Source organism: Phyllostomus discolor, chromosome 1 (assembly GCF_004126475.2).
Source record: "Phyllostomus discolor isolate MPI-MPIP mPhyDis1 chromosome 1, mPhyDis1.pri.v3, whole genome shotgun sequence".
Classification (NCBI taxonomy): domain Eukaryota; kingdom Metazoa; phylum Chordata; class Mammalia; order Chiroptera; family Phyllostomidae; genus Phyllostomus; species Phyllostomus discolor.
The window spans coordinates 174139132-174164116 of record NC_040903.2 but is presented as its reverse complement, the minus strand read 5'-3'; the positions used below and the strand labels follow the sequence as shown (position 1 = coordinate 174164116).

The 24985-nt window shown below is 57.9% G+C and overlaps 1 protein-coding gene and 1 long non-coding RNA gene across 4 annotated transcripts; one reads left to right on the top strand and one right to left on the bottom strand.

The window, feature by feature from the left end:
• Positions 1-24645, top strand: RBPMS2 (RNA binding protein, mRNA processing factor 2). 3 transcript variants are annotated; one of them, XM_028507176.2, is made up of 8 exons: positions 1-407; positions 15000-15077; positions 15681-15719; positions 16421-16483; positions 16824-16974; positions 17479-17630; positions 23180-23249; positions 23530-24645. In XM_028507176.2, the coding sequence occupies exons 1-7, from the start codon at positions 327-329 to the stop codon at positions 23240-23242; spliced, it is 627 nt and encodes a 208-aa protein (XP_028362977.1). In that variant the 5' UTR covers positions 1-326; the 3' UTR covers positions 23243-23249; positions 23530-24645. The 3 variants fall into 3 exon arrangements, with proteins under 3 accessions (XP_028362977.1, XP_035865024.1, XP_035865015.1); XM_036009131.1 differs by lacking the exon at positions 1-407 and adding an exon at positions 619-1121 and having other exon boundaries at positions 23180-23253; XM_036009122.1 differs by lacking the exon at positions 1-407 and adding an exon at positions 623-1121.
• On the bottom strand, positions 9143-24306 carry LOC118496675. Its single transcript, XR_004899232.1, has 3 exons — positions 24218-24306; positions 23330-23348; positions 9143-9153 (listed from the first exon to the last, which is right to left on the bottom strand). It is a non-coding gene; the product is annotated as an uncharacterized LOC118496675 (long non-coding RNA).
• Positions 24646-24985: the final 340 nt, after the last annotated feature.

Genomic DNA, 24985 nt, shown 5'->3' with positions numbered 1-24985 from the left:
GCCTCCGCCGCCGCCGCGGGCGCACTCGGCGGTCGCAGTGAAAAGGCGGAGGCGGCGGCCGCTCCGGCTCGGCTCCGGTTCCCAGTGCCTCCCCCGCCGCACCCCCTCCCCGCCTCCTGCACCCGCCAAACTTGATGTGACCCCCATACCGACGCGGCGGCCACCCCTCTCACTGCCCCGCGCCCCCCACCGCCACCCCGCCCCGCACCCCCGGAGCGCACCGCTCACCGCGCCCCCTCCCGCCTCCTCGCCGGGGCCCGGCGCCGCGCTCGCCCTCGCCCTCCGCGTTCCCTTCCTCTCGCCGCCCCCACCCCACCCCCCGCACCATGAGCAACCTGAAGCCGGACGACGAGCACAGCACCAGCACCGGCACGGGCTCGGGCTCCGGCGGCACCCCAGAGGAGGAGGTGGGTCTGCGGCCCCGGGACTCGTCGGGTGAAGTGCACGCGGAGGTGGGCGGGAGAGAGGGCGCGCGGGGCCGGTGTGGCCATCGCTCCCGGAGCCTTTCCGCCGCTGCCCTTCGGCCCGGGAGGAGCAGCCGGTGTCCGGCGGGCGGAGGCGGACGGCCTGGAGTGCCCCGCCGGGCGGGCATTGTCTCCACGCCCTCCCGGGCTCGGGGCGGGCCGCCCCACGCCTGCTGCTCGCGCGTCCTTCGTTCTCCACTCTCGACCCGGCTCGCTGCCCTCTTCCCAGGCGCTCCTCCCGCGTGGCCGGGACTCCCGCCTCGGCTGGAAGGAACCGAGGGATTAGCAGGCGGGTGGGCGGGCGGCACCGTCCTTGCCCTCTCCACCCTGACCCCTCCCGGTGACCTTGGAGGCCCGGGCCAGCCGCCCGGCACCTTCGTTCAGTAGAGCTGGAGTTGTGGCGGTTGGACTGGCTTCCCTCGCATCCCCAGAACCTGGGCTTTGGGAGGAGGTCAGCCTGCAGTTAATTGAGTTAGGAAAGAGATGTCGAAAGACACTTCCCGGTTCTCCTCCCTCGGTTTTGCCCTGGCAGCCAAGCTAGGACCCCCAGCCTGGCCTGGGTGGGATTCCTCAAGTAGAAGGCGACTTTTTCTTGCCCACCGACCGTGTGCTAAGACGCGGGACTATGAGGCGGCTTCGTGGAATCTCCAGCAGCTGGTTGGTTAATGAATGGGATGGTGAAATCGCAGGGAATGGGGGGGTGGGGGCGGTGAGGCGGTGGATACGGCTATCAGTGAATGGAGACCAGGAGCTGGGTGGGCAGAGACATAAACTGGTGTAGAAAGGGGACATAGTTTGCAGCTCCCTCGAAGGGCCTCCGGCCTGTGCTGTGTCACTCCAGGGCTGAGAGACCCTTCCTGCCCCACCCTGGCATGCTCTTGCCCAGGAAACCAAGGGCCAGTTATCCACCCTGTGCTCCCTTCCCCTTGGTTTGGGGGAGAAACCGCAGAGCCCCTTGGTGGGGGCTGGTGTTGCTACCTCCCTCAATTCCAGTGGCAATGCTGCTGTCCGTGCTATAGGTTTGGTGCAGCATGGCGGCAGCGGCCCCGGCCCCACTGCTGGGCTGGGCTCCTCAAAGTGGGAGGGGTGGTGGGAGGGTCACACTGCCAGCTCCCACTCTTAGTAAATCAGAGGCCTGCTGCTAACCCCAGTCCACCAATGGCATGACATCTGACAATCTAGGTCTAGATTTTGCTTTTGGGGGGTGGGAGGAAGAAAGGAAGGAATACACAACTCTCCACTCTGAAGGGTGACAAGGGAAGGCCCGACTTCTGTCCATTAGTGTGGTGTGGGCTCCAGCGTGGTGGCATTGTATTGGCTCTGAAGGTCTTGTCCTCCTTGATGCCCACAGGTCCATGGCTTTGGGGACCTTAACCCCAACCTTATTCTACCTGGTGGTTCAGTCTCCCCCTGAGAGTTGGGGAGGGGGGACAGGGTTGCTGATATATGTGGGGTCTCTGCTTGGCCTCCTGTGGGCTGAAATTGAGGGAGAGGAGCTGTCTCCTGTGAAGCTGGACAAATACCCCAAATGCCACTTCTGCTAGAGGGTTGACTTTAGCAGGGACCTCACACTGCTCAAGAGGCTGGGCTAACCCTCAGACCCACCACTTTGAAGTAGGAAGGCGAACCAGGTGGCCAGGCCAGTCTTGGAGAAAACATTTCAGGTATTAGTCACTTTTTCTAAGTGCCTTTTCATAGACAGGGCAGAATCCTCAAGAATTGGAGTCCTTGCTACTCCCTGGGGGGTAGGGGTGGCCATGGCCCTGTGGGGGCTCAGGGAGTCAGTGCAGCTGGTATCTCGGGGGGCAGGGGGCCTGGGCCCACGGTTAAAGGTCTAAAACCAAGGGTCCTGGGCTTCTCCTGGAGCCCAGTGTCTGCTCTGGTCAGGTAAGCACAAGTATTGCTCCCTCCCCTGATGAGCATCTGAGTAGTGGACCAAGAGCTCTCTTGCTGGGATTCCAACTTAGATTGGTGGTTTGAGCTAGAACTGGACTCCTTCTCTGTAGCTTAGATGCCCCTTAAGCAGTTTGTTCTGCAACGCCTAAGAGCTGCCCCCCAGAGAATCTGCATGAGCAGTAGTGGCTTATTCTCATGGCTGACCTAGGCTGGCTCTTCCCAGTTGACTGTTGGAGATTAACTAAAGCAACCCTGGAAAACCCAAGGAATCTTACTTGTCCACCATAAGGCCTCAGTTCCTAAAGGTGTGAGATCACTGGAGAAAGGGGTGTATTTTTTTCATGGTTCCAGGATGGGGTTTCTTTTGGGCTGCTTGTCTTGTTATAGTCTTGACTCTTGACAGATGCTTTGTTTGTATAGCCTGGACCCTCCCTGCTTGCCTACCCTACCCATGGGGGCTTCTGTCATATCATAAGCATTAGGTTCCTTTTCCAGACCAGGGTCAGGGATATAGGTAAAAAGATCACAGACTGGAAGGTGAGAAAGATTTGCTGGGAAGCAATGGAATGTTAAATACACAGGCAGATAAAATAAAGGGATATCAGCAAGTGGCACAGCAGTGCCACTGAGAAGTTAGAGGTCAGCCCTCCCTGCGATGTGGCTGAGTGGGCGGTTGTTAGACCTGTGGGGGCGGGAAAGGCATTCCAAGAAGAGAGACTAGCAGGGTTGATTGCAGAACCAGATGACTCGTTAGGGTGACCAGCAGAAGTTTGCTGTGTTGTAGCATTGTTGGGGAACACACTATGGTTGTGCAAGGTTGGGGGCAAATTGGCATTTTTCAGCCACTTGGGAAGGAGATATGTTAGAAGCGCTGTTACCCTTTGAAAGCTATGGGGGGCTATGAGGAATTACGGGGAAGATCTGCAGGGGAGGAGCTAAGTGTTGGTGCCAGTATAGAGGTTGTACGCTCCCCCAGGCAGGTCCCATCTGGTGCCCAGGCTCCAGAAGGTGAGGTGATACAGCACAAGAGCCCTGCTCAGGGTGCCCTTGCCTCGGATGCTGCTCAGCCTTGGACCTGAGCATGTCCTGTCCGTGTGACTCTTGAGGGATGGCTAGGTAGTACAGTGTTTCTGCGGAGCAGGGTGTGTGGTTGGAAAACATTCTGTTTTGAAAATGGAGACTTGACTTTCATAATAGAAGGTAATGCTAAGTTATAGCAATTACTCATTGGGGTCCCCGAAGGGGAGGGAAGCATTTGGAATCTTGGGGTAGGGGGATGAGTCTCCATGAGTTACGGAAGTTTTATGCCAGCTTGATGGTAAATCATAGGCGGGGATCAGTGGCAGCTAAAGAAAGGGGTGACAGTTTGCCTTGAGAGCCTCGGTCCCTTGCTGTCCTCCCACCCCCATCTTTGCTTGTTCCTTGCATCCACTGTTGCTGGGCCATGGCCTGGTGCCCCTGGGCCCATTGTATGCCCTCCAGGGACCAGCTGTGTCCCTGGCCCAGGCAGGCCAGGCCAGGCTTAGAGGAATGTGAAGGGGTTCTGGGGTCCAGTATGCAACCTGGGCACGCCCCTCCCATATATTTTTTCTCTGTCATCAAAACCACTTGACAGAATCTGGGGCTTCTGGGTACTCTGTCTCCAGGCTTTTACTGGTTTAAGGGAAGGGACCCATCTCTGCTTCTAGCTTTTCCCTGGGAACAGGGCCAGCAGGTGGGTTCAGGCAGATCCCAGTAAGTCAGGCTCCTCTCCTTCCTGGGTGTGGCTGTGGATGCCTCCCCTCTGCTCAGATAACCTGTGGGAGAGGCTAGCCTAATAACAGTAAGTCCGTATAGAGTATTGGTGCCCAGCATCACTCTAAGCACTTGGCCATTTGAACTCCACCAGCTCTCGCCACAGCCCCTTGGGTAACTTACATCACTAGCACCGTGAGTGAGGTCAGAGACCCCTCATTGCGGCTCCTGAGTGGGCGAGTTGGGATTTGAATCCAGCGTTTGCTCTTCACCACATTATACCTGTTGTTGTTTGTGTTGAGGTTTTTCATGAGTCTTGGGGGCAAGGGGAGAACAAATCCCGCAACTAAAGTGTCTGGACTCTGAGCTTTGGGGGATGCCGGGATCTCAGCAGAAGTTCAGGGGCTGGTCCCTCTGTGCTGGTGGCATTCCAGGATTGGGTGAGGGGAGCTGTCTGTCCCTGCTGGAGAAGCGTTTTATCACAGGTATTGTTTCGAATTGCCATCTCGTGGTGATAGTGAAAACCTGACCAGGTCATTTTCACTTTCCTGTTCTCTGCAGGCAGGCGCCCCCTTGGCCCTGTCGGGGGGCTGACCGCCTTCACACACAGTGACTGAAGTGCTTTGGGCACCCCGACTAGAGAACCTATGCTTGCACTTAAGTGACTGCCTCTCATTTTCGGGGGACCACGGCCTTGGATCTCCTTATGGCCTCCTTCCCTGCACACAGACAGCTTGGCCAGTCTGCCCCAGGGAGAACCAGCTTCTGAGTCTCACTCAGCGTGTGGACTTCTGGCTTCTCATTCCCGTCGTCAGTGGGCAGCTGGCTACTGTAAACAGAGGCAAGACAGGACCTTGCAGGCTGCTGGGCCTTTGCCCTCATACTTTCCACTGGACCTCCAGGCAAGCCTGGGAGGTGGCGGACAGAAGGAGCCCCTCCTGCTTGCCCTGATGGCTGAGCTCCTGGTCAGAGGCCACCTACTTCTCGTTGCTCAGAGCCGAGCAAGAGTGCTGGAGTTCTCTGCCCTCCCCGGCCATGGCTGCCTCAGGAGGGTCCTCGTGCCCCTGGCAAAGCCGTGGGGTGGTGGGGCAGAGCCCATCCCCGCTCTTCAGAAAGGACGCTGCTGGAAGGGGGGATCTGCAGGCAACCTACGAAGCTTCAGGTGCCAGGACCCCGCCTGTGTCCCCAGGGACCGGCACAGACGCCTTGCTTTCTGTTTCTCCCTCTGTTCTGTCCTTGGATGGGAAGAATAAGGTTGCCTCGAAGATGTGCCAAGGCCAAACAGGTGGCGGTATTGTCGGGTCCTCCCTCCCTGAAGAGTCCGTCCACTGGCGGGCCCATCTGTGCTGGGGGGCCTCTGGAGTACAGCGAGGGGTGGGTGTAGTGGGAGGGTCTGCCTAGACCCATCTGCCGTGGCCTTTAGTCATTTATGGCTGACTGAGCAGAAGTTCGTGGCTGTCACAAGTCATCATGACTGCCTGTGTAGTTCCGGACGGGACTTGGGCTTCCAGGGAGAAGGGGTGGGGCCTGACCTGGACCAGGCCTCGGGTAAGTGTCCGCAGCACCTAGTTCCAGGTGCTGGGGAATAGCCAACCTCCCCTTCACCAAATGGGCCTTGGGCTTTTCCTGGGGTGGGAGGGTGGTCAGGAGAGGTTACTGGAGTAGGACCTGAGGCCATTTTTGAGAACCTTGGTTGCTGTGAAGAACTGCCGCCTAGACTGGCCCTGCACTTGGTGGGTATTGTGGCCAGGTGCAGGCACAGCTGGGGATGGAGGGACCCTACTGTGTTTATGATAGGGCAGCTGCCACCCCTGGACAGTGGCCTTTCCCAGTGGGACCATCGTATTAGGAAACATCTCTTGTCAGGCGCCGTCAGCCAGTGGGCGGTGTGGGGGCCTAGTCCATGTGTTGTCGGCATGGTGTGTTCACGCTAAAATAACAGCACATGGCTTAAGGGTTGGAGGTATTGGTTTTGGAGCTGGGAGAGGGGTGTGAGGTGTCCCTCAGCCAAAGCTTTGAGTCTGCGGGGTGGTGTGCAGCCATGGTGACAGCTGCAGCCCTTTCCAGGGACAGGGGACAGGCAGTAAGTAGATCTGCATTGGCTGACCACACAGTACCAGGAAGGATGAGAGGTGTATGTCACAGAAGGGCAGGGAGCCTTGCGGGGGGCCCGCCATGCCGGGGGCCCTGGGAGCCTACCACTCTGGGCTGCTTCTGAAAGCCTTGGGCCCTGGTCTGTCTAAAACCAAATGGAAAGCAGGCGCTTGGCCTCAGCACCAAGTCTGCATAGCGCAGCTCGTGCTGTTTGGTCTGGTTCCCTAAGTGAGGTGTGGGCGGTGCTCACACCTGGCTTGGACCAGGTGTGCTGCCCAGACGGTAAGCCTGTTCCTGGTTCCCGGGGGGTAGAAGTAGAGGGGGCGTGGGGTCTGAAGCCTTCTTACTGAACACTTCATATGTGCCAGCCCTCCCCGCAAAAGAATAAAATTTAAAAAGAAAGAAAGAAAAATATACATGCTGGCCCTGTCTCTTGCTGTAGAGAACTTGGTTCCCCACCCTTAACACGCACAGTCAAAAGCCTTGGGCACCTTGCAGGCTCTGGGGGAAGAGCCCCAACTTCCGGGGCAACTTGGACTTGATTTCCTAGTTCTGCCACTGGCCGGCCAGGCACCTGATCCCTGAGCTGGTTTCCCCATCTGTGAACTGGACCAGTACCACTCTTGCCCATCGCATCAAAGGACTGCCAGGCTCCCATGCCAGTGATAAGCGTGAAGAACCTGGAAACCACGAGGTGTTCCCCAGTTGGGGCCTGAGAGTCTTGCCCTGATGATAAGTGATTTGGGGCTGGAATTACAGCAGGGGCGAGCAGGACACTGCAGTAGACCCTAGGCCTGGGCTCCACACCAGATTGGACAGTGACGACAGTGTTGGCATCCTAGCCTGGGAGCGGAGCGGCCCAGAGCCCCTTGGAGGAAGCCCGGGAAGTACTGGGGTTCTGGGAGCATGAGCGTCTCCGTTCCCGTCCACTGCCTGGCTGTGTCTGCTTGCTCTTTATTCCCGTGCCCTTGTTCAGCCCTTATAAGTCCCGGGTCTGCAGGCCATGTCGCCACATTCCATCCACCTCTCGTCAAGTGGCCTCACTCAGAGGGACTTCTTTCCCCCTGGGAGGGGTAAGAGCGCCCTGCTGGTGCCAAGCCTAAGCATGGGACCCAGGCAGAACCCAGCCCCCACCCCGCCCCCTGCGAACACGCACTGCAAGAGAACCCGGGCCTCAAGATCTCTGCACGGGAGGGGGACTGCTCTCTGAGCTCTCCATGAGGCAGCCCCAGCATTGGCCCCGCAAAGACCCCTCTCACACCCCAGGCCCAGCTTGGCCCAGGGCCTGGCTTCCGACCTCTGCTCTCTACCCCCACGTTCTCTAGCCACTTCTTCACCACCCTCCTTGTCTTCGTGTGGGCAGAAGTGTTAAAGCTCAGAGCAGATAGAGGCCACCTTCTCCCGCTCCCTGGTGTCTTAGAAGGTGGGGTGTGAGGGACCCTAAGACGCGTCCACCCCTCTCCTTCACTGCTGAGGCAGTGGAGGGGGCCGCAAAGACACCGGCCTGGCAGGGCCGCGACTTCAGCTCAAGCTCCCTGACGGTTGGTTCGAGGCTCTTTTTCTTTTGTGTCCATATCTGGTCAGCAGTCCTTTGCTGAGTAGGAGGCTGACCCCCGAGTCACCTGTCTTGGTTCTCAGTGGGGTCCCTTTCCCTGGGAGAAGCCAGATCAGAGCTGGGTGTGATGATGGCTGGTGTGAGTTCAAAAAGGATCTTCAGTGCCTTCATATCCGGAAAGCCATAAGCTGTATATAATGCACGCTGCACTCATTAACCTCCATGGACTGGCTGGGGGCGGGGTCGGGGGGGGGGCCTGGGCTCAGGCCTCCTTGGGCTACATGTGCCCAGCTGGCCTGTTCAAGGTGTGCGAGGGGCTCTGCTCTAGCCTCCCACCCCCACCTCCCCTAGTCAGTGGGGCAGAAGGCCACGCTCAGCTGCTGGGAGTGGGCAGTCTGCCAGCTTCCCTTTGACCTCCTTATCGCTAACTCTGTTTGGGACCGACCATGGAGTCATCCTGTGGGACCCCAACTGGCCTTGCACGAGGGCCTATTCTCTCTTAGTTCAGGAGCTGAAGGACACCTACCTGTTCCTAGGTGCCCCTGGCTGCCCCCACTGGAGTCTGAGTGGGTGGTGGTGTGCCATCGTGGTCTGCAAAAGAGCTTTGACTTGTGAGCACCTGGGGACCCTGGGTCTGCCTCCAGCGTGCTCGGTGACCATGAGCAACCTGCTGGACCCTGGGGGCTGTGGTTTCCTCATCTGAAAATAAGGTTTCTTCCAGCTCAAATATTCTGCGTTTCAGTCGCTGCTGAAGGCTGGGAGCTGGGGAAGGATGTGGGAGGGGCTTATGAGAGGCTTGTTTTTCCCTTTTTGGATTCCACCGCCTTCCCTAAGTGGTGTTTTCCATCCAGATGACACGGGGAGAGCTCACGCTAAGCAGCCGGCAGGCGGGATTCGAGGCAAGCGCGTTACTTGAACATTTTGATGGAGCAGACAGTTGAAAGAGTTTTTCCTTTCCAGACTGAATTCTAACTTCCAGAGAGGCTAAGGGACTGCTACAAAGAACTGGTTTTCAAATACCGCCTTTACCTCTTTGGTGGAATGTTTCCGTCCCTGAGTCAAGTTTCCTGAGTGTGTCTTCCCCGGAATCCCAGCCTCCTGAGGCTGGGATTTGCCTAGAAGGCGGGAGCCTGTCTTCCAGGGCAGAGTGTTCCTGCTGGACCCGTGGAGTCTGTTTGGGAGTGGAGTGAAGGAGGAGTGGGGAGTGGCCCTGGTGTTTCCCTGCCTCCGCATCCTTTGTGGAGAAGGGTTCGTCCTCTGAGCAGGTGGCCCCGGGAGTGCAGGCTGCTGCTGTCTTGGAGCTTACTGGCTGGGGAAGGTAGAAGGCTGTGGCTGTCCTTCAGAGTCAGAGGGTAAGGCGGCGTAGTATCCACGGGCATACCACTGCTCTTGAAAGTTGTGTTTACCTTTCTGTCTTTAATAAAAACTAGTGCTTCTGGAGCCTGTTCTCTGGGCCACAGGACCCTGCTGCTGCCCTTGACCCAGACGGTGAGTGTTTAGTGGCCAGTATGAAGGAGGTCTCTCGTGTTGGAAAGTTGGGACAGGGTAGAGCTGCGGAGCCCTCAGCATCAGGCCTGCCCCTCCCCTCGCAGGGGGCGGTGCTCACCTGGTGAGAGCAGAGTGGCCAGACCCCAGTGTGGAGTCCCCTTCCCTGGGGAGGGAGGGCTCTGTGGCCCCTGCTGACTGCGCCCAGGGGCTTGGCTTGGCTGCGTTCTTCTGTGTAGAACACCCGCCCCTCCTCCTCCCCTGCCAGCCTGTGTGCCCTGGGGAGGAGGGAGGCCTGAACAGCCACTGTCAAGGAAGCTGGACTGGCATGGGGACCCCTGAGTGACAGGCCTGCCCACTGGAGTGTCCAGAGCCAAGGGAGGTGTGCCCTGGACGGGTAGAGCTCGATCAGTGTCCGGTCTGAAAGTTTTTTCCACAGAAGCCTGAATTTGTGCTGCGAGGCCGGTGCCTTGGGTGTCCTGCCACCTCGCTCCTGAAGGCTTTTGTTTGATTTCATTTTTATCTGAAGATCTTTAAACAGATTTTCGTTTGCCCAGTGGAAGAACATCATGGACACATAGATGCGAATGGGCTTGCCAGAGCCCCTGCCTCTCTTTTCCTATAAAAAGTGAGGTGAGCTCTTACCTCTGGGCTGGGAGGGCTGCAGGGAGGAGAGGAAGACAGCATGAGGACCCGCAGCTCCCCTCCCTGTCACAAAGGAAAGGGCTGGGCAGCCCTGGGAGCCTGCATCCTCTGTCTTGCTGGGATTAGAAAGTGTGATCGAGCCCTGGCCTGCGAACCAAAGGGTCGCTGGTTCGATTCCCAGTCAAGGCAAGTGCCTGGGTTGCAGGCCAGGTCCCCAGTAGGGGGCACGTGAGAGGCAACCACACATTGATGTTTCTCTCTCTCTTTCTCCTTCTCTAAAAATAAATAAATAAAATCTTTTGAAAAAAGAAAGTGTGGTTGAGAGGCTCCTCCTAAACCTTGTTAACATTTTTATTTATTTATTTATTTTAGAGAGATGGGAAGGGAGGGAGGGAGGAAGAAAGGGAGAGAAATATCGGTGTGGGAGAGATACATTGATCAGTTGCCTCTCACACACTTCCAGCTGGGTATCCGGTCCACAACCCAGGCATGTGCCCTGACTGGGAATTGAACCAGCAACCTTTCGGTTTGCAGGCTGGCACTCAATCCACTGAGCCATACCAGTCAGGGTATCCTCCTAAACCTTTCTTATGGGAGGGGAGACCTTGCCTTCCTGTGCTTTCAGGCACTGCCCTTCTTGGCCCCTCCCTTGGAGCACTGGGAGTGAGATTCCGGGCCACCTGGGACAAGGTGAGGCGTGGTCAAGAGGCGGTTGGGAACCCTTAGGCACTCTAGGTCCGGCACCGGCTGCAAGGGAAAGAGCCCGGGAGCACACAGCAAAGACCTAGACAACCCCAGGAAGTCTGCCGACTAGTGAGAGCCTGTGGACTTAGCAGAGGGCCTGGACCTGCCCCCACACCCTCGCCCACAGCAACTTCCTAGGGAGCCTGGCAGCCTAACTTGTGCAAGGGAAGACCTGTGTCAGGAGCCCCCGGAGCCTTGCTGGACAAGGGACTCGGTTGTGCCAAAGGGCCAGCTGGTTTCTGTAGGTAGGCCTGGTGCTGGCTAGGACCCCCAGCAAGGCTGAGTCTGTTCTCGTGCCGTGCAGGCCACACAGCCATGTCTGCGATGCCCTGTGTGGTGGGACACCTCTCTGGGCCAAGTTCTTTGTTTGTATTGACTTTGGTGCTTCCTGTAGATTCCATCAGAAAGAGCTGTTCCTCAACATGTTTCTTTCACTGACTTCTCAGGATGCTCCCTCCATCCATTCTGCACACCACCCCATCCCAAACCATCTTCCAGTTGTGCTAAGGGTGGGGTTGTGGTCTAGCACCATCTGCTCGTACTTGCCATTGAAGATGGTCGTTTTACCAGGGCTGCAGTGGTTTTCCGAGTTTCAGGACGGGAACGAAAATAACCCCATGGGTTGTGTGGGTACTTCTGGAGAAAGGGCTAAATGGTCTCGGTGACTGCTAGTAGCCTGGGGTTGTGGGAACAACCCTTTTTGCTCCCTTCAGATACTGAAAACATTTTTGTGGTAAATTCTTACAATACATTTGTGGAGTGGGCAGGACGTGGGTTCCCTGGTGGATCTTTCCGTGTTGGCGTCATCCAGTCGTCAGGGTCTGCACGCCGCCCTTCAGTGCGTGCTGGGCCCATCGGCAGGCGGCCGGCGGCAGTGAGGGGCCCGCCCGGGAGGCGCTCTCCGATGCTGGCCTGAGACACAGGACTGACTGGCCAGGCCTTGGAGGAGTGACTGCATGTCGCTGTCCCTGCACAGATCCTGGTTGTGCTGTCAGCTTGCTTGGCCACCTTCCTATTCTGAGCCTGTGTCCTCATCTGTAAAATGAGGTGCCTTTCCCTCAAATGTCACCTCCCTCAAATGTTAGGGAAAGAGGGAAAAGGAACCCAGTGACCGGCTGAGATCACCTCACCTGTTGTGCCGGCTCCAGACGGACCCAGCACTGGCCTGGCCTCCCCAGGCACTTGAAACTAAGCGGCTCGTGGTAGCTGGTAGGTGAGGTTTGCGTGCAGGTGACTGCTGTGAGCAAACGCACACTTTGTGGAGCCTCCCGTGTGCCAGGCATGGAGTCGGGCGCCGTCCTGGAGGTCGATGCTGCCCGAGTTGTGCGGGTACGCAGATTCCAGGACAGGAGGCGTCTTCCCCAAGCCAAGCCTGAGGCGTGGGTGGAGACTGGCCTAACTGAAGCTGGTCGTCTTTGCCATGTATGGAGTTACTGTGTCGGCCGTCATGCTGAGCCACATCTGTGTCGGGCTGGGAGCTTCTTCGGAAGGACTAAGGTGCACAGAGGGGTTGGATTCCAAATGCTGAGGCCTGGCTCTCGGTGCTTTGGAGGATGTGAAAGTTTTTGAGACCTGGCTCCCTCCTCTGGGGATTTGTAGAGTCCAGGTGGGGGATAAGCTCAGACAGGTAGACATGATGTAAGGGGTCATCAGGGCCCCCGGGGACTTCAGAGGAAGCAAGGGGAAGTGGAGGAATGCAGGATGGGTGGGGTGGCGCCTTTCTGCTAAGGAACGAGGGAGGGTGTCTGAGAGGCGACACAAGCGGCTGCCTCGAGACCAGCTGTGTTTGGTGCCTCTGGAGCTTGTTGGGGACCTGGAGGAGATGGGCCCGCGGCAGGACCAGAGGGAGGTGGGCGCAGAAAGGCAGGTGCGTGGGCTCTAGAATCTCTTGTCCTCTCGGTGTGGAGCTGGCCAGCCTGCTGCTCTCCTGCCTCCCTCTAGCCCAGTTTGCCGGTTTCTTCTTGTTCTGCCCCCATCACTCCAGCTTTGCTGTCGTCCTGAACAGGTGCCCAAGGAAGGGACTGGCTACTGAATGGCTGATGGGCACACTTGACCCACCCATGAGGCTGACGAGGCCACCCAGGTGCCACTCCATCTGTCCCCACGGCCGTGGATTGCTGGAGGACCAGATGACTGAGTCTGGGTTGCCGAGTCTTACCCAGCCTTGCTCCCTGGCGAACTAAGCTGCATGAGCCCTTTGTGGGCCTCAGTTTCCTGCCTGCACAGAGGCCAGGCGGTCATCTGCCGGGGTGGCTAGGATCAAGTAAGAACCAGAGAAGCTAGTCGGGCCAAGTTTCCTGTGACTTAGCCTCCCAGACTTTGATCCCAGCCAAGGGTCTGTGACCTGGTGGACAGACACCCACCGCCTAATCCATAACTGCTTTGGCCTCAGTTTGTTTCCAGAGAGGTGGCCAGGGACAGGACGGGAGCGATCGTGTGGCCTTTTGAGCTCTTCAGAACCTAAAGGGTAGAAACCAGAATAAGAGGCTGGAAACATCTGGCCCAAAGGAGGGCGGGAAACGAGGATCTGAGCTGGGAATGAGGGAAAGATCCCCTCTCCTCCCCCCTCCCCCACCCAAGCAGGAAACTGTGCTGAGAACCAGCTATTTAAGAGGGTCCCTGGGGAGGCCCGGCCAGAAGGGAGCCATTTGAGGAAGGGTTTAAACTAGCCGGGGTGAAAAGGGTGGCCTGGGAGGAACTGGGGCAGAAGTTTCTATGGGGCGGCTCTGGCTCTGTCTTTGGCCCAAACTCCACCCCACCCTCTCAGGGAGGGGGCGGTGACCCAGGCCCACCCCCACCCAGTGGGAACCTGGCTGGCTTGCACCCTTTCAGCCCATCCATCCTCTGAGGGTGGGCTGGGTGCCCGAGTCCTGGCACCCAGAAGCAGGTATGGTCTCTGCCAGTCCAGATGAGTGCCAGGTCTGCTGCTGTTAGAGAAAAGCCAGTGACCCTAGCAAGCCGCTTCTGTGTAGGGGGTTACGTGGAAATTAAAGGCCCTTCCATCAAAAGGCAGGGGGTGTAGAGGAAGGTTGCCTTCTGGAGTGCAGGGGCTCACTTGAGCCCACCCTGGAACCTCGGCTGTCCAGTTTCTCCCAGGTGCCTCTGGGGGCGGGCCAGCACTCGAATGCTGTCTGTGCAGGGACACAGAGCTGCCAGGGCTGTGAGGCACACAGAGCCCTCACCCCGGCCCTGGGAGCTGGGCGTGTCTGGTGAGGGAAAGGCCTGACTCGGGGGGGAGGGAGGGGTGCCCTAAATGGCAAGGGTTTGCTTCTTGACAAAAATTCATGTGAGTGAAGAAGCTTGTTCTTACCCATTTTTTTTTAACGAGGCACAGGCTGGGAGTCATCCTTGTGGGGTGGGGGCAGTGACACCAGCAGCTGGGTTCCTTAGCCATTCCTGGCCAAGTTGTTGAGATGCGTGCGCATGTGTGCCTGTCGGGTGTGATGACGTTGCCCAGCTGCCCCGGGCTCCTGATCAAGCCGGTGTCTGGAACGGGGCTGCTGGCTGGGTCCCACAGGCCGTCACGCAGTTGAGGAAGTCAGGTCTGGCCGGAGTCACAGGTGGACATCCGGTGTCTAGACCTGGCTCACCACCAACTTGTGACCACGTGGAGGGCCAGGCTCATAATTGACAATATCACTTGCCCCACTTGAAGCTGGCGAGATCCTGTTCATTCTTCAAAGCCCAGCACAATTGTTTCATCTCCGAGTCCACACCCAGGTCTCTTACTCAGTAAACACTTAGTACCGGCACCGTACTAGGGGCTGGGCATGGAGGCAGGAACAGAACACGTTCCTGGCCACTTCTGAAGCGCTTGCGTCAGAAGCAGTAGGAGGTGGATGTGGAAGTGGCGGGCGCTGTGACGAAGCCGCCCCAGGGTGTGGTGTGGTACCTGTGTTCCACTTGCATCTTCGCCTTCTCCTGGGACCAGACAGAGCCTCTCAACCTGGGGTCCATGGGTATCTGCTGGAAAATACATACATTTTAACTTGCGCATTGGGCGGAGGCAGGACGAGACATAAGACACCACATTTGCTTTGGATGTCAGAGGGGTCCTTGGTCTGCGCACTTATTAGGTAGGGGCCCTCTCCTGTGTGTGCGTGTGTGCTGCACTCCCTCGCTCATAGGTGCAGAGCAGGTGCTTGCTGAGCGGCATCTGGACACCTGCACGGTGAGCCTAGAGAAAGGAAGGCACACAGGAGAGGCTTTGAAAAGTTAAATGCTAAAAAAAACTGGGTGTTCATTTGCCTGGGCCTCCAGAGGAGGCCTGGGAAATACGGAATTCCTCCCTTAACTCTGGAAGGATCCAGGCCCTTCCTAATGGAAGGGCCGTTGTCCCTCTCCGTCAGTCTGGCCCTGACCCCTGTGGTCTCTGTCCCCAGGTCCGGACACTGTTCGTCAGTGGCCTCCCTGTGGACATTAAACCCAGAGAACTCTACCTGCTGTTCAGGCCGTTCAAGGTGAGTCTGGGCCCAGCCACACACGGGTGGGGGTGGAGCCTGGGGTGGAGGCGAAGCATCAGGAATGAATCTCTGGCCTGGATCGGGCAGCAGGAGGACGTAGGACAGTCTCAACACCTGTGATCACAGACCTGACCCTCTGTCCTGGGGCTGTTAGTTCACATGTTGCTTTCCGATGACTGCGTACCCCCTCTGAGCCTCTGTTTCCTCATCTGTAAAGTGGGGGTGTGGAGAATCTCTGTAGATTCTGCCATATAAATAATCTCTGAGATTCACTGTAGCCTTTTCAGTTTGCAGATGAGAAAACTTAAGAAGGTAAGCTCAGTGCATCTGGATTCCAAGTCAGTGGAGCAAATGAGAATTTGCGCGTGAAATGATGACCGCTGTGGCGTAATGCCCACCCACGCGCCACTCCATGTGATTCAGAGTGCAGGGTGGAGGGCGCCCAACGGCAGGGGGCAGAGAGGGTCGACTCTGGGGGAGGGGAAGCATGAGAATGAGACAGGAGAGCAGTAGGGAGAAAAGACGGGGTGACATCAGGTGGCTGGGACAGTGCAGCAGTGGCCCTGACCTTCCCTGTTAACGCCTGACCTCTCTCTGCAGGGGTACGAAGGGTCCCTGATCAAGCTCACATCAAGACAGGTAATTTCTCTCCAAGGTTTTTCTTCCTCTCAGCCCAGCCCAGCTACTGAGCTTGGAACTAAGTCTGTTGCCTTTAACTCAATCGTGAGGCATTTTGGGCAGCTGAGACTGGCTCCCTGTGTCCCTTTTGCACCCTGGGCTGATGAAAGTGGCCCCCACAGGTTCCTTCTTCCTCCCGGTGGGCTCCTGGCCCTCCCTCTCTGACTCTTGAGGACCCACAGTCTGGCGCCAAGGTGGAGGCCCAGAGACGCGGTGGCTACACTCTGGCCCCAGACACCAGGCGGCGGGGGGCCATTCTGGGTCTGGACCAAACTGGGGAAATGAAATTGGGGGAGTTTTGATGTGTTTGCCCTTGATTGCATCTGAAACCTCTCCACGCACTTGATATATCAGAGTCTGCTTAACTTCCTGCAGAAAACATGGAACTTACTCTTAATCACCCGCATGCATTAAAAAAAAAAGGACTTTTACTGAGAGGACGGCGTTCAGTGCAGTGGATAAAGCTCAGTCGGCACCATTCCACACTGTGGTACCTGGCGGGAGGCTTCTGGTGCACCAGAACTCCTGTTCCAGCCGGACACAGGAAGGAAATGGACAAGGGTGGCTTTTCATTGCTTTGGGGGTTTTTTGCTGTGTCTGTTTGTGGAGGGGGAGATGAGTGTAGGGACAGATGCAAGGGTGTTCTCTCTTTTCCCTACTAGCCTGTTGGTTTTGTGATCTTTGACAGCCGGGCAGGAGCAGAAGCAGCCAAGAATGCATTGAATGTGAGTAGACAGAGAACAGGTCTTTCTCTGACCCAAAGACCCCCTGCCCAGGCAGCACGTGTCCTTGTTCTGTCTTCTGCAAACCCTCCCTGGCTCCACGCCCAAGGAAAGGGCCCAGAGATGTGCCTTATTTCCCAGCAGCCTTGGCGCAGAGTCCTTGGCTGTGCTGTCTTGGCCAAACATCACTGCTCACAAGGCCCACGCAGTGGATCCTCTGTCTTGGCCCCATGTGGGCGGGTCTTTCTGGCAAGACGTTTCTGGGGGCCCTCTGCACCCGCTGCAGTGGACAGTCTGGGTTCTACAAAGTCAAGTCTTTCCCTTCTTTTTCCTTCTGATATAGGGCATTCGCTTTGATCCAGAGAACCCACAGACCCTGAGGCTAGAGTTTGCCAAAGCCAATACCAAGATGGCCAAGAACAAGCTAATGGCTACACCAAATCCCACCAGCGCACACCCCGCCCTAGGAGCACACTTCATCGCCCGGGACCCCTGTGAGTGGCACTCAGAGCTGCAGTCTGCTGCCCTTGTACTTGGCCTGAGCTGACAGCCCCAGTGGTGTGTAATACAGAGAGCAGATACTGAGATTCTCATTGAGAGAATCAGAGTGCTTGCATGCCCCCCTTTGGAGGAGGCTGCTTGCATCCACAGCCACCTTTCTCTGTGGGTCTCACACATGCGTCCTGCCCTGCAGCCTTTGCTGGACCTCACAGCCTGAGCCCCTGAGCTGTCAGCCTTGCTCAGTTTCCCTAAAGCCTTCTCTGATTTCTCTTGATTGAGATTGCAGCAGGCCCATCAAGAGCTTCTCGAAGCAGACAGGATGCTCACCATGCCAGGCCAAGTTAACACAGCTTCTTGCCCTGGTCTCAGGGGGAGTCTGGTCTGAGTGGGGACCTTATGCTTCAACCATAGAGCTGAGTCCCCTTCTGTGTGTGGAGTGGGGTGGCGGAAGGGAAGACTGGTGTTCTGACGATGAGGGCTATTGTCTCCCTTTGTAGATGACCTGATGGGGACTGCTCTGATCCCCACATCCCCAGAGGCCTGGGCCCCCTACCCTCTGTACACCACAGAGCTGACCCCAGCCATCTCACACGCCGCGTTCACCTACCCAGCCGCCACTGCTGCCGCCGCCGCCGCCCTGCACGCTCAGGTAAGCTCTCACTCTTGGGGAGAAGCAGGAAGGGAGTGGGGATGAAGCCTCTAAGTTGGCCAGACTTTGTGCCCACCCGGCCTCTGGACCACACGAGACTCCGGAGCTGCAGCAGAACTGCTGTCCTCCATGACAGTGCCTTTGGGGCTCGGCTCTGGCAGAGAGGAGGGAGGGGGCAAGCTGTGAGGCCACGTCGAGGGTCCGAGGCAGAGTCCTGAGAGAGCCCCCGCTGAGGTTCCACCACCCCCGAATACTCGCAGCGCTGCACTGCCTGCCGCCCACGGCGTTGGAGCCACGGTTCACATCCCAAGCTGAGTGTGGTCTCCGGGGCCCAGCTGCCTGTTCCTGCTCCTCCTGTCTTTATGAACTTGAGAAAGCTCTTAAAGATTTCCGTGCCTTGATTTTTTAGTCTTGTGGAAAGGGAGAGTAGGTAATATTACCTGCCTCAGGGTTGTCATGAGATTCAAACGCCAACACACAAGAGGTGCTAGAATGGTGCTTGGGCTGAGCGTCTGAGCGCTCAGCGAGTTTTCTCACGGAGCCGGGGTGCTCTCGCTTGTGTGCGGGCTGGAAGGGGGATGCGCATACTTCCAGGGGAGGGGCAGGGCAGGGGAGCTGGGCCACGAGGGCTCGCTGCTCACTGGGTGCCGTGCCGGGTGCTCGAGAGGCAGACAAGCAGGTGGGCAGGTACCAGTCCGTCCCTGCGAGGCCAGGACAGGAGTGCTGGCTGTGTGGCTGGGCACCGCCAGGTAGCACAGAGGGGCCAAGGGGCAGCAGCAAGCCCACCTCGGCTTCTGATCGGTGGGAAAGAGTGACCTGGCGAGGGCGTGTCGAGAGGGCGAGAACAGCAGCTGCCTGGGCTGGGCCAGGGCGGTAGAAGGGGACGAGGAGGAAAAGGAAATGAGAAGTCAGGAAGGAAGAGTTCGCAGGAACTGGAAGCCATGGCGGGAGGAGTTGGCTGCTCTGGCCGAGGGCTGAGTTCCTCTCTGTCTCAGTCGTCCGGAGGCCTTGGTGACATCTGGGTGGCCCAGTTCCAGGGTGGAAGGTTCGGATTCTGGGGCTACTACCCTAGCAAACCGTTTTCCCTGGCAGGGGAGTTCTCCTCGGCCGTGGCCACTTTGGACTGTGGTGTCGGCAGACGACGTTAACCTTGGCTGTGTTCCCAGCTGCATGGCACAGACAGCTGGGAAGCTGATCAGGGTAGGAAGGTGGTCACGATCTTCCCCCAGGGGGAAACGTTTGGGTATTTACCACCAGTCGGGTTCTGGGGTGGGCACAGAGCAGGTAGCAGGGAGCGTTGTCCCTGTCATCTCCGACGGCTCCCGGACACTCGGGGAGTTGAGCTGCTGGGGTCCTGGCCTCTCATCCCAGCTTTGCCACCAGTTAGCTACCTGATCTCCGGCAAGTGGCTTCACCCCTGCGCCTCTGTGCCCTCGTCTGTAAAGTGAGAGCGTCAGACCAGATTGGGTGGAAGGTTCTGCCTCATCTGCTGACGCTTGGCCGAGACAGTGACGGACAGAGGTTGGGAGCCAGGGACAGTTAGTGTGTCAAGTGCATAAGGAGAGGCGCCTCCGCCCTTCCCTTCTTGGGGTGTGCCCCCCCCCCACTTGGTTGAGATTGCAGCAGGCCCATCGATTGCTGGGGCCGTGTGCTGCTACCTGCCCCTGAGGGTGCCATGCCCTCCTGTTGCCTTCCATTCCAGCCGCCCCCTCCCCCCCCCCCCCCGTCCCCAAGCCTTGTGGTTGGCCTCCCGCTGCTGCCTCAGTCAGGATCCTGGCTCTCGCTTTTAACACCTGTGTGACCTTGGGCAAGTTACTTAACCTCTCTGTGTCTCAAGTTCTTTGCAGGATGGTGATAATCACATCTACTTTAGTGGGGACGGGCAGGGCAGGGGAGAGCAATGGGGGGAAACTGGGGGCAACTGTAATTGAACAACTGAAAAGTTTTTCTTTAAATCATGCCTACTTCTTAGGGTCGTACAGAGGGACGGCTGTAGAAGTGCCAGTTATTGCAGCTGTTACTCAGTCTCGTCGTCCAGCTTTCTCCCCTGGTCCTCCCCGAGGCTGGAGGCCTCATAGCAGCCTCGTCGCGCCTGAGCTCCTGTGTCCTGGTCGCCCAGGGAAGGGGGTGGAGGCCATCTCAAAGGCTAGTGGCGTTTTGGGGGGAGGGAGACTAATGACGGGCGATCGGCCCATGTAGCGAGTAACGCCGTCGCTGCTCCTCGCCATCTGGAAAGCTGCGTCCTCGGCAGCGAAACGTGCCGTTAGGGCGGAATGCAGTGATAGGCATGGAGGCATTTTCCAAGCAGTAGCGTTTTTCCTTTTCCTTCCCAGAGCGCCGTCCTGCCCGTTGACAGCACTGCCCCAGAGGTGGGGCGAACATGCCTGAGTGGAGGTGCTGGGCAGTGTAGGTCCTGAGGGGGTCGTTCTGAACCTGGAGGACCAGCAGAGCTGAGTTTTTCCGTGCCCGGGGGCAAGGAGGTGGCAGGTGAGGGGCAGGAGGGGATGAAGAGCAGTCCTCCTTTCTCTACCCAGATGAGCACGCCTCGCCGCTGCATGCCGTTTGCCAGTAGCTCGGCCCGAGCCACAAAGGCCCGGGCCTGTGGGAAGGGCGGGAGGTGGTTCACCCCACTCCGTCTTGGCACGAGGCCGTCCTGCTCAGCCTCCTGACCCGCCTGATGGAGGCTTCTCCTTTAAGAGGGTGAGACAGGCGAGAGGTGTGGGTGGCAGAGGCACAGTGGGGTCGGCATGTACAGATAGTGGCCTGGAGGCAGGGGTCCTCCGGGTCCCCTTATGTCCCAGGGTCCTCCTGGACTGGACTTTGTTTTCTGTTTCATCTGAGGGAATGGGGTCTCATTGTGACTCCCCCCACTTTCTCAAACTGGCTCAGCCACTGAATGATAACCTTGAAGTTGCATGAGCTTTCTTACCTCTCTTTTCTTATCTGTATAATGGAACAGTAACAGTGTCAACTTCGTAGGGTTTTTGTAAGGATTGAAGGAACATAGTACATGAAAACTACTTAGAACAGCGCATGGTACGTGCTAAGTGTGTCATAAGCATTAGCTGTCAGAGGTCTGTGTTTACGGAAAAAAAGAAGGCAGGTGTTTTTCTTCTTTTTTCCCTTTGGTTTATCATCCTGTTCCCTAGAAAACTGCTACTTTTAGACAGTAGACTTGGTAGATAGTTGCATACAGGTGTGTAAGTAAATCTCTGTAGAGGAATCTTTTACAAAAATCACTGTATGCACACTTAATCATTTTAAACCTTAAATGGCAGGACACTTTCCCACGTCAGTAAGGGTCGCTCTGTGTTCTGGACTCCTGGCCGGCCCACCACTGTGGGAGCGTGTCGGGTCCCTGTAGGTGGTAAGTAGGTTGTTCACACCATTTCTCGCCCCTGATGGGCCAGCCACAGCGGACGCCCTTGCTCACACCTCTCTGGGCACCTGTCCTGCTTGTTTTCTGTGTCAAGGATTCCTAGAACTGTTAGGAGGTCAAAGTGCAGACTTGCCTGTCTGGGTTAAGTAAGACTGGGTATTGCTTTAATTGACATTTGGACGAGTGAGACTCCTGTGCCTATTGGCTGCTTGTGTTTCTTCTCGTGTGGATTCATTCCTTCGCCCGCTTCACTTCCTGGCGAGTCTTCTCAGTCAGTCAGCCCCACCATGTGAGCAGGGACTGAGTCTGTGTCCCCCTTTGTTGAGGTGCTGATCCTCTTGGAGCCTGGCTCATTCTGGATACCCAGGGGCATCCCTGCAGGTGGCCTCTTGGGACCCCAACCCTCTGTGAACAGCTAGGGGGCCGGGAGGGTCCGTTGTCCTGAGCTGGTGCAGGAGTGGACCGTGCTCCCGGGAGGACGTGGGCCGCTGGCCTCTGGCCGCCGGCCTGAACGAGGGGTGTGAGGGGAGCGGAAACTCAGCCTGCTTCAGGGCAGGGCCGCCTCGAGCTCAGACACGGGGTTTCTCCTCTACTTCCTCCTGGAGAGGGCAGCCGACCCATCTCAGGCTGGGGGAAGCTGATGCCCTGGGGGCAAAATTCCAGCGCTTGTGGGGTGAGTAGAGCTCCCTGAGGAACCCCTCAGGCAGCTGTGAGAGGCCTCCAGTGTCCCTCCCGCTCTCATCCAGTGTCACCCCCTCCTCCACCCCTGCAGGGCACCCGGCTCGACGGGCACTCCCATGCTGGGGGCTGCTCCAGCCGGAGGCTGGCTGGGTGGAGGCAGTGGTCAGGACCCACCAGGGGATCCCCTGAGCCGGACCACAGGCTTGTCCCGCAACACTGGTGCTGGTTTCCTCATCGTCCTCCTTGTGGGCCAGCACTGGTGTCCAGCTGGGCTTCCAGCTGGGAGGGCACCCGTGGCCCAGCAGAGGGGAAGAGAGGCTTCCTGCCACTCAGCTCTCAGCCAGGCAGGGAGGGAACCGGGCAGGAAGGGAACCGCCTCCAGATGTTTAGGAGGCAGGAAAGAAGATCCCTCGGCCCCCGAGGCTGGACAGCTCAACGGCTAGAAGAGGCTCTTGACCCTTTCTGCGTGGTGTGGGGCTTCATCAAGGTAGTTCTAGCAGCCTGGGGTCAGCTGTGTCCTGGTGACTGCGGTGCCATGTGCTTGGAGCCCAGAGGAGACCCTGGTGTTGGTCAGGTGACCTAAGACTCTGCCCTGCTGTATGTTGCACCCCAGGCAGCCACCCTGGCTGTGACCGGGGCGGTGGCTTTCCCTACAGGCTTGGCTTGGCCCTGGGCACAGCTTACCTTCCAGACAGCCAGCCCGTGGAGGAGGGGGCGCACGTCATGTTCCAACCAGTTTCTGGGAATCCTGCTTTGGGGTCATGTTCTCTGGGACCTTCTGGAAAGTGCTGGGGTTCTGTAGCCGACGGCCCGCACTCGAGGGCTGAGCTGGTGGCCTACAGATCTCTAGGCCTCAGAGGGTTAACGTGGAGGGAAAAGAGGGATAGGGAAGTGGAGACTGGGAGGACGCAGCATCTGGGTCTCGTCCTTGGCCTCCCGCAGAATTGTACGAGGATGGGGCCAATGTCTGGGGTCCTGCCCTTTGGGGACCGCACTGACTTTGCTTAGTCCTGTGTTTGACGTTCTGTCGTACTGACCCTCACACCTGTGCCCGGCGTAATCCTCTCCAGCCTGCAGCTGCGTGAGGTCGCTGAGACTGAAGGAAGTTGAGCAAAAATGTGCTGGGTTCGTTCTCCTAATGTTAGGAGTTCCACTCTTTCCCCGTGGAGGAAAGAGGGAAGGGTGGGTCAGTGGCGTCAGGGCCGCTGGCTGCCAAGACTCCGCCTGGCGCACCCCGGTCGGCTTTAGTGGAGGGCAGCACACGGTAACCGTCCTCTCTCTGAACCTGCACCCTGAGGAGGCAGCCAGGGCGGCGGCCTCTCCTGTTTTCAGGTGAAGAACCTGAGACCTAGAGGTGAGTGACACTGGCCGACATCGGCCTGTCAGGGTCAGAGCCAGGGCTCCAAGGGGACACAGAAGGCCGTGCCTGCAGGGCCCCCCTGTCGAGGGAAGACTGCACGGTGAGCTCCTGGCATCGCTTCTCTTGCAGGTGCGCTGGTACCCGTCCTCCGACACCGCCCAGCAGGGATGGAAGTACCGTCAGTTCTGTTAGTTCCTCAGTGAGTGAGTGCTGGCCGAGAGGCCCAGGGTGAGTGTCCTGGACCCGGGCTCCCTGCGGGGCCTGGTTCCTCCCTGCCACCCCCCACCCACCCCCCAGCCTGAGAGCCCGCTCTAGGCCTCCCTGAGGTCACGTACTGGACCCTCGGCTGCTTCCACCCCCTTCTCCTGCCACCCTTCCTTTCCCGCACCCCTGCCCTCGGACTCCTCACACAGGGCAGGCCCGGGGTCGGCTCCAGCCCTGCACCTCTGCTCACGGCCACCTCTCTGCCCGCCCTCTAGGTCTAGTTACCACAGCTTGAAGCCCCCCGCCGGGAGGAAGCTGCCCTGAGCTTCCACTGCCCCCAGGCGGCCTGTGGAGAGCTGCTGCCTCCTCCAAAGACTGTGAATTTTAAGCCTGACTCAGTGGACTGCTTCCTGTTTCCTTCTCTCCTCTTCCTCAGCCCTGCCCTGCCCCAGAGCCCTCCTCCCAGGCCTCAGGGGAGGACTGGGGGGCCGGCGGCCAGGACGCCCAGACCCGCCTCAGGGGGCCTCACTGGGACCGAGCAAGGCCCGACCTCCGCTCCAAACTTGCTTCTGTGGCTTCGCCTCAGAGAAACGAGGCATTTGATTTTGCATGTTTTCTGGCATGAATTAAGACACTTAGACTTGTGTATATGTGAGTGTACAGTTTGTTCTCACATGGTGTCACCATAGCAACAGGTCCTGGCCTTTCCTGGTTCATCATTCCCAGTGCCTCTGTCCACGCCTCTCCCCTGCACCCAGCCTGCTTCCGTGGGCTGAGCCCTGCGGCCAGTTCCACCCTCCACTCCCCACCACCCCGCACCCTTCCAGGCCGAACAGCAGTGACCACCCAGCGAAGAGGAGTGTTTCCGTTTCAGACCAGGGTCCTCCGCCTCCCCCTCAGAGGGGCCCACGGGGGTTCGAACATCCCATCTCTGCCCACTTCGCTGACCTGCTCACCACACACCCTGCCGCCGCTCCTCGTTCTCTCCAGACTTCGCAACCAACCAAAAAGTGAAAGTATTTTTGTACCCTGTGTAACGAAATATTTATGCATCATAAAGGATTTTTCGTGTGTGTGTGCAATTAATTATTGAAGAGACCTTGTTCGCCCTGTCAGATAAGTTTAATGTTTAGTTTGAGGCATGAAGAAGAAAAGGATTTCCATTCTCCAGCCACGAGCCTTTGTGTCAGGTGTTAGTTTAAGGAAAATGAAGGGAAAATTGTGCAATTTTTTGTTTCGCGAGCACACCGGTGCTTCGCCTTTGGCCGCGGCTGCGGCTCTCGGCCGTTTGCAGACTCGGGAGGCGAGGTGGCTGTTGTTAATTGCTGATCCTGCGAGAATGTGAATCTGGATGATATATGAAATGCAAAATAAAAAATCATCCGAAGTAACTGCTTTCCGACCTTTGCTTCCACGGGGTGTGGGCGGGGGGTGGGGGGCAGGGAGCGGCCATGACAAGGAGGGACAGATGTCGAGGGTCTGGCGGGGTAGTGGGGGGGGGGTGGCTCCCGGCCTGAGAGCTCTTGTAGCCTTTCCTCCTTCCTTTTTTGGTGTCATTGGAGTCTGAAGGGGACCTTTGTCGGGTGGAGCAGGGATTTGATTTGTCTGCCCACCCGGGGTTTCAGTCATTCACTTCATTCGAGATTCTGTGCCTCCACAGAGGCCCTGGGAGGGAGCCCTCACTCTCTCCAGGCTGCTACCCACTGGCCGGGCCCTTCGTGGCCTCTGTCA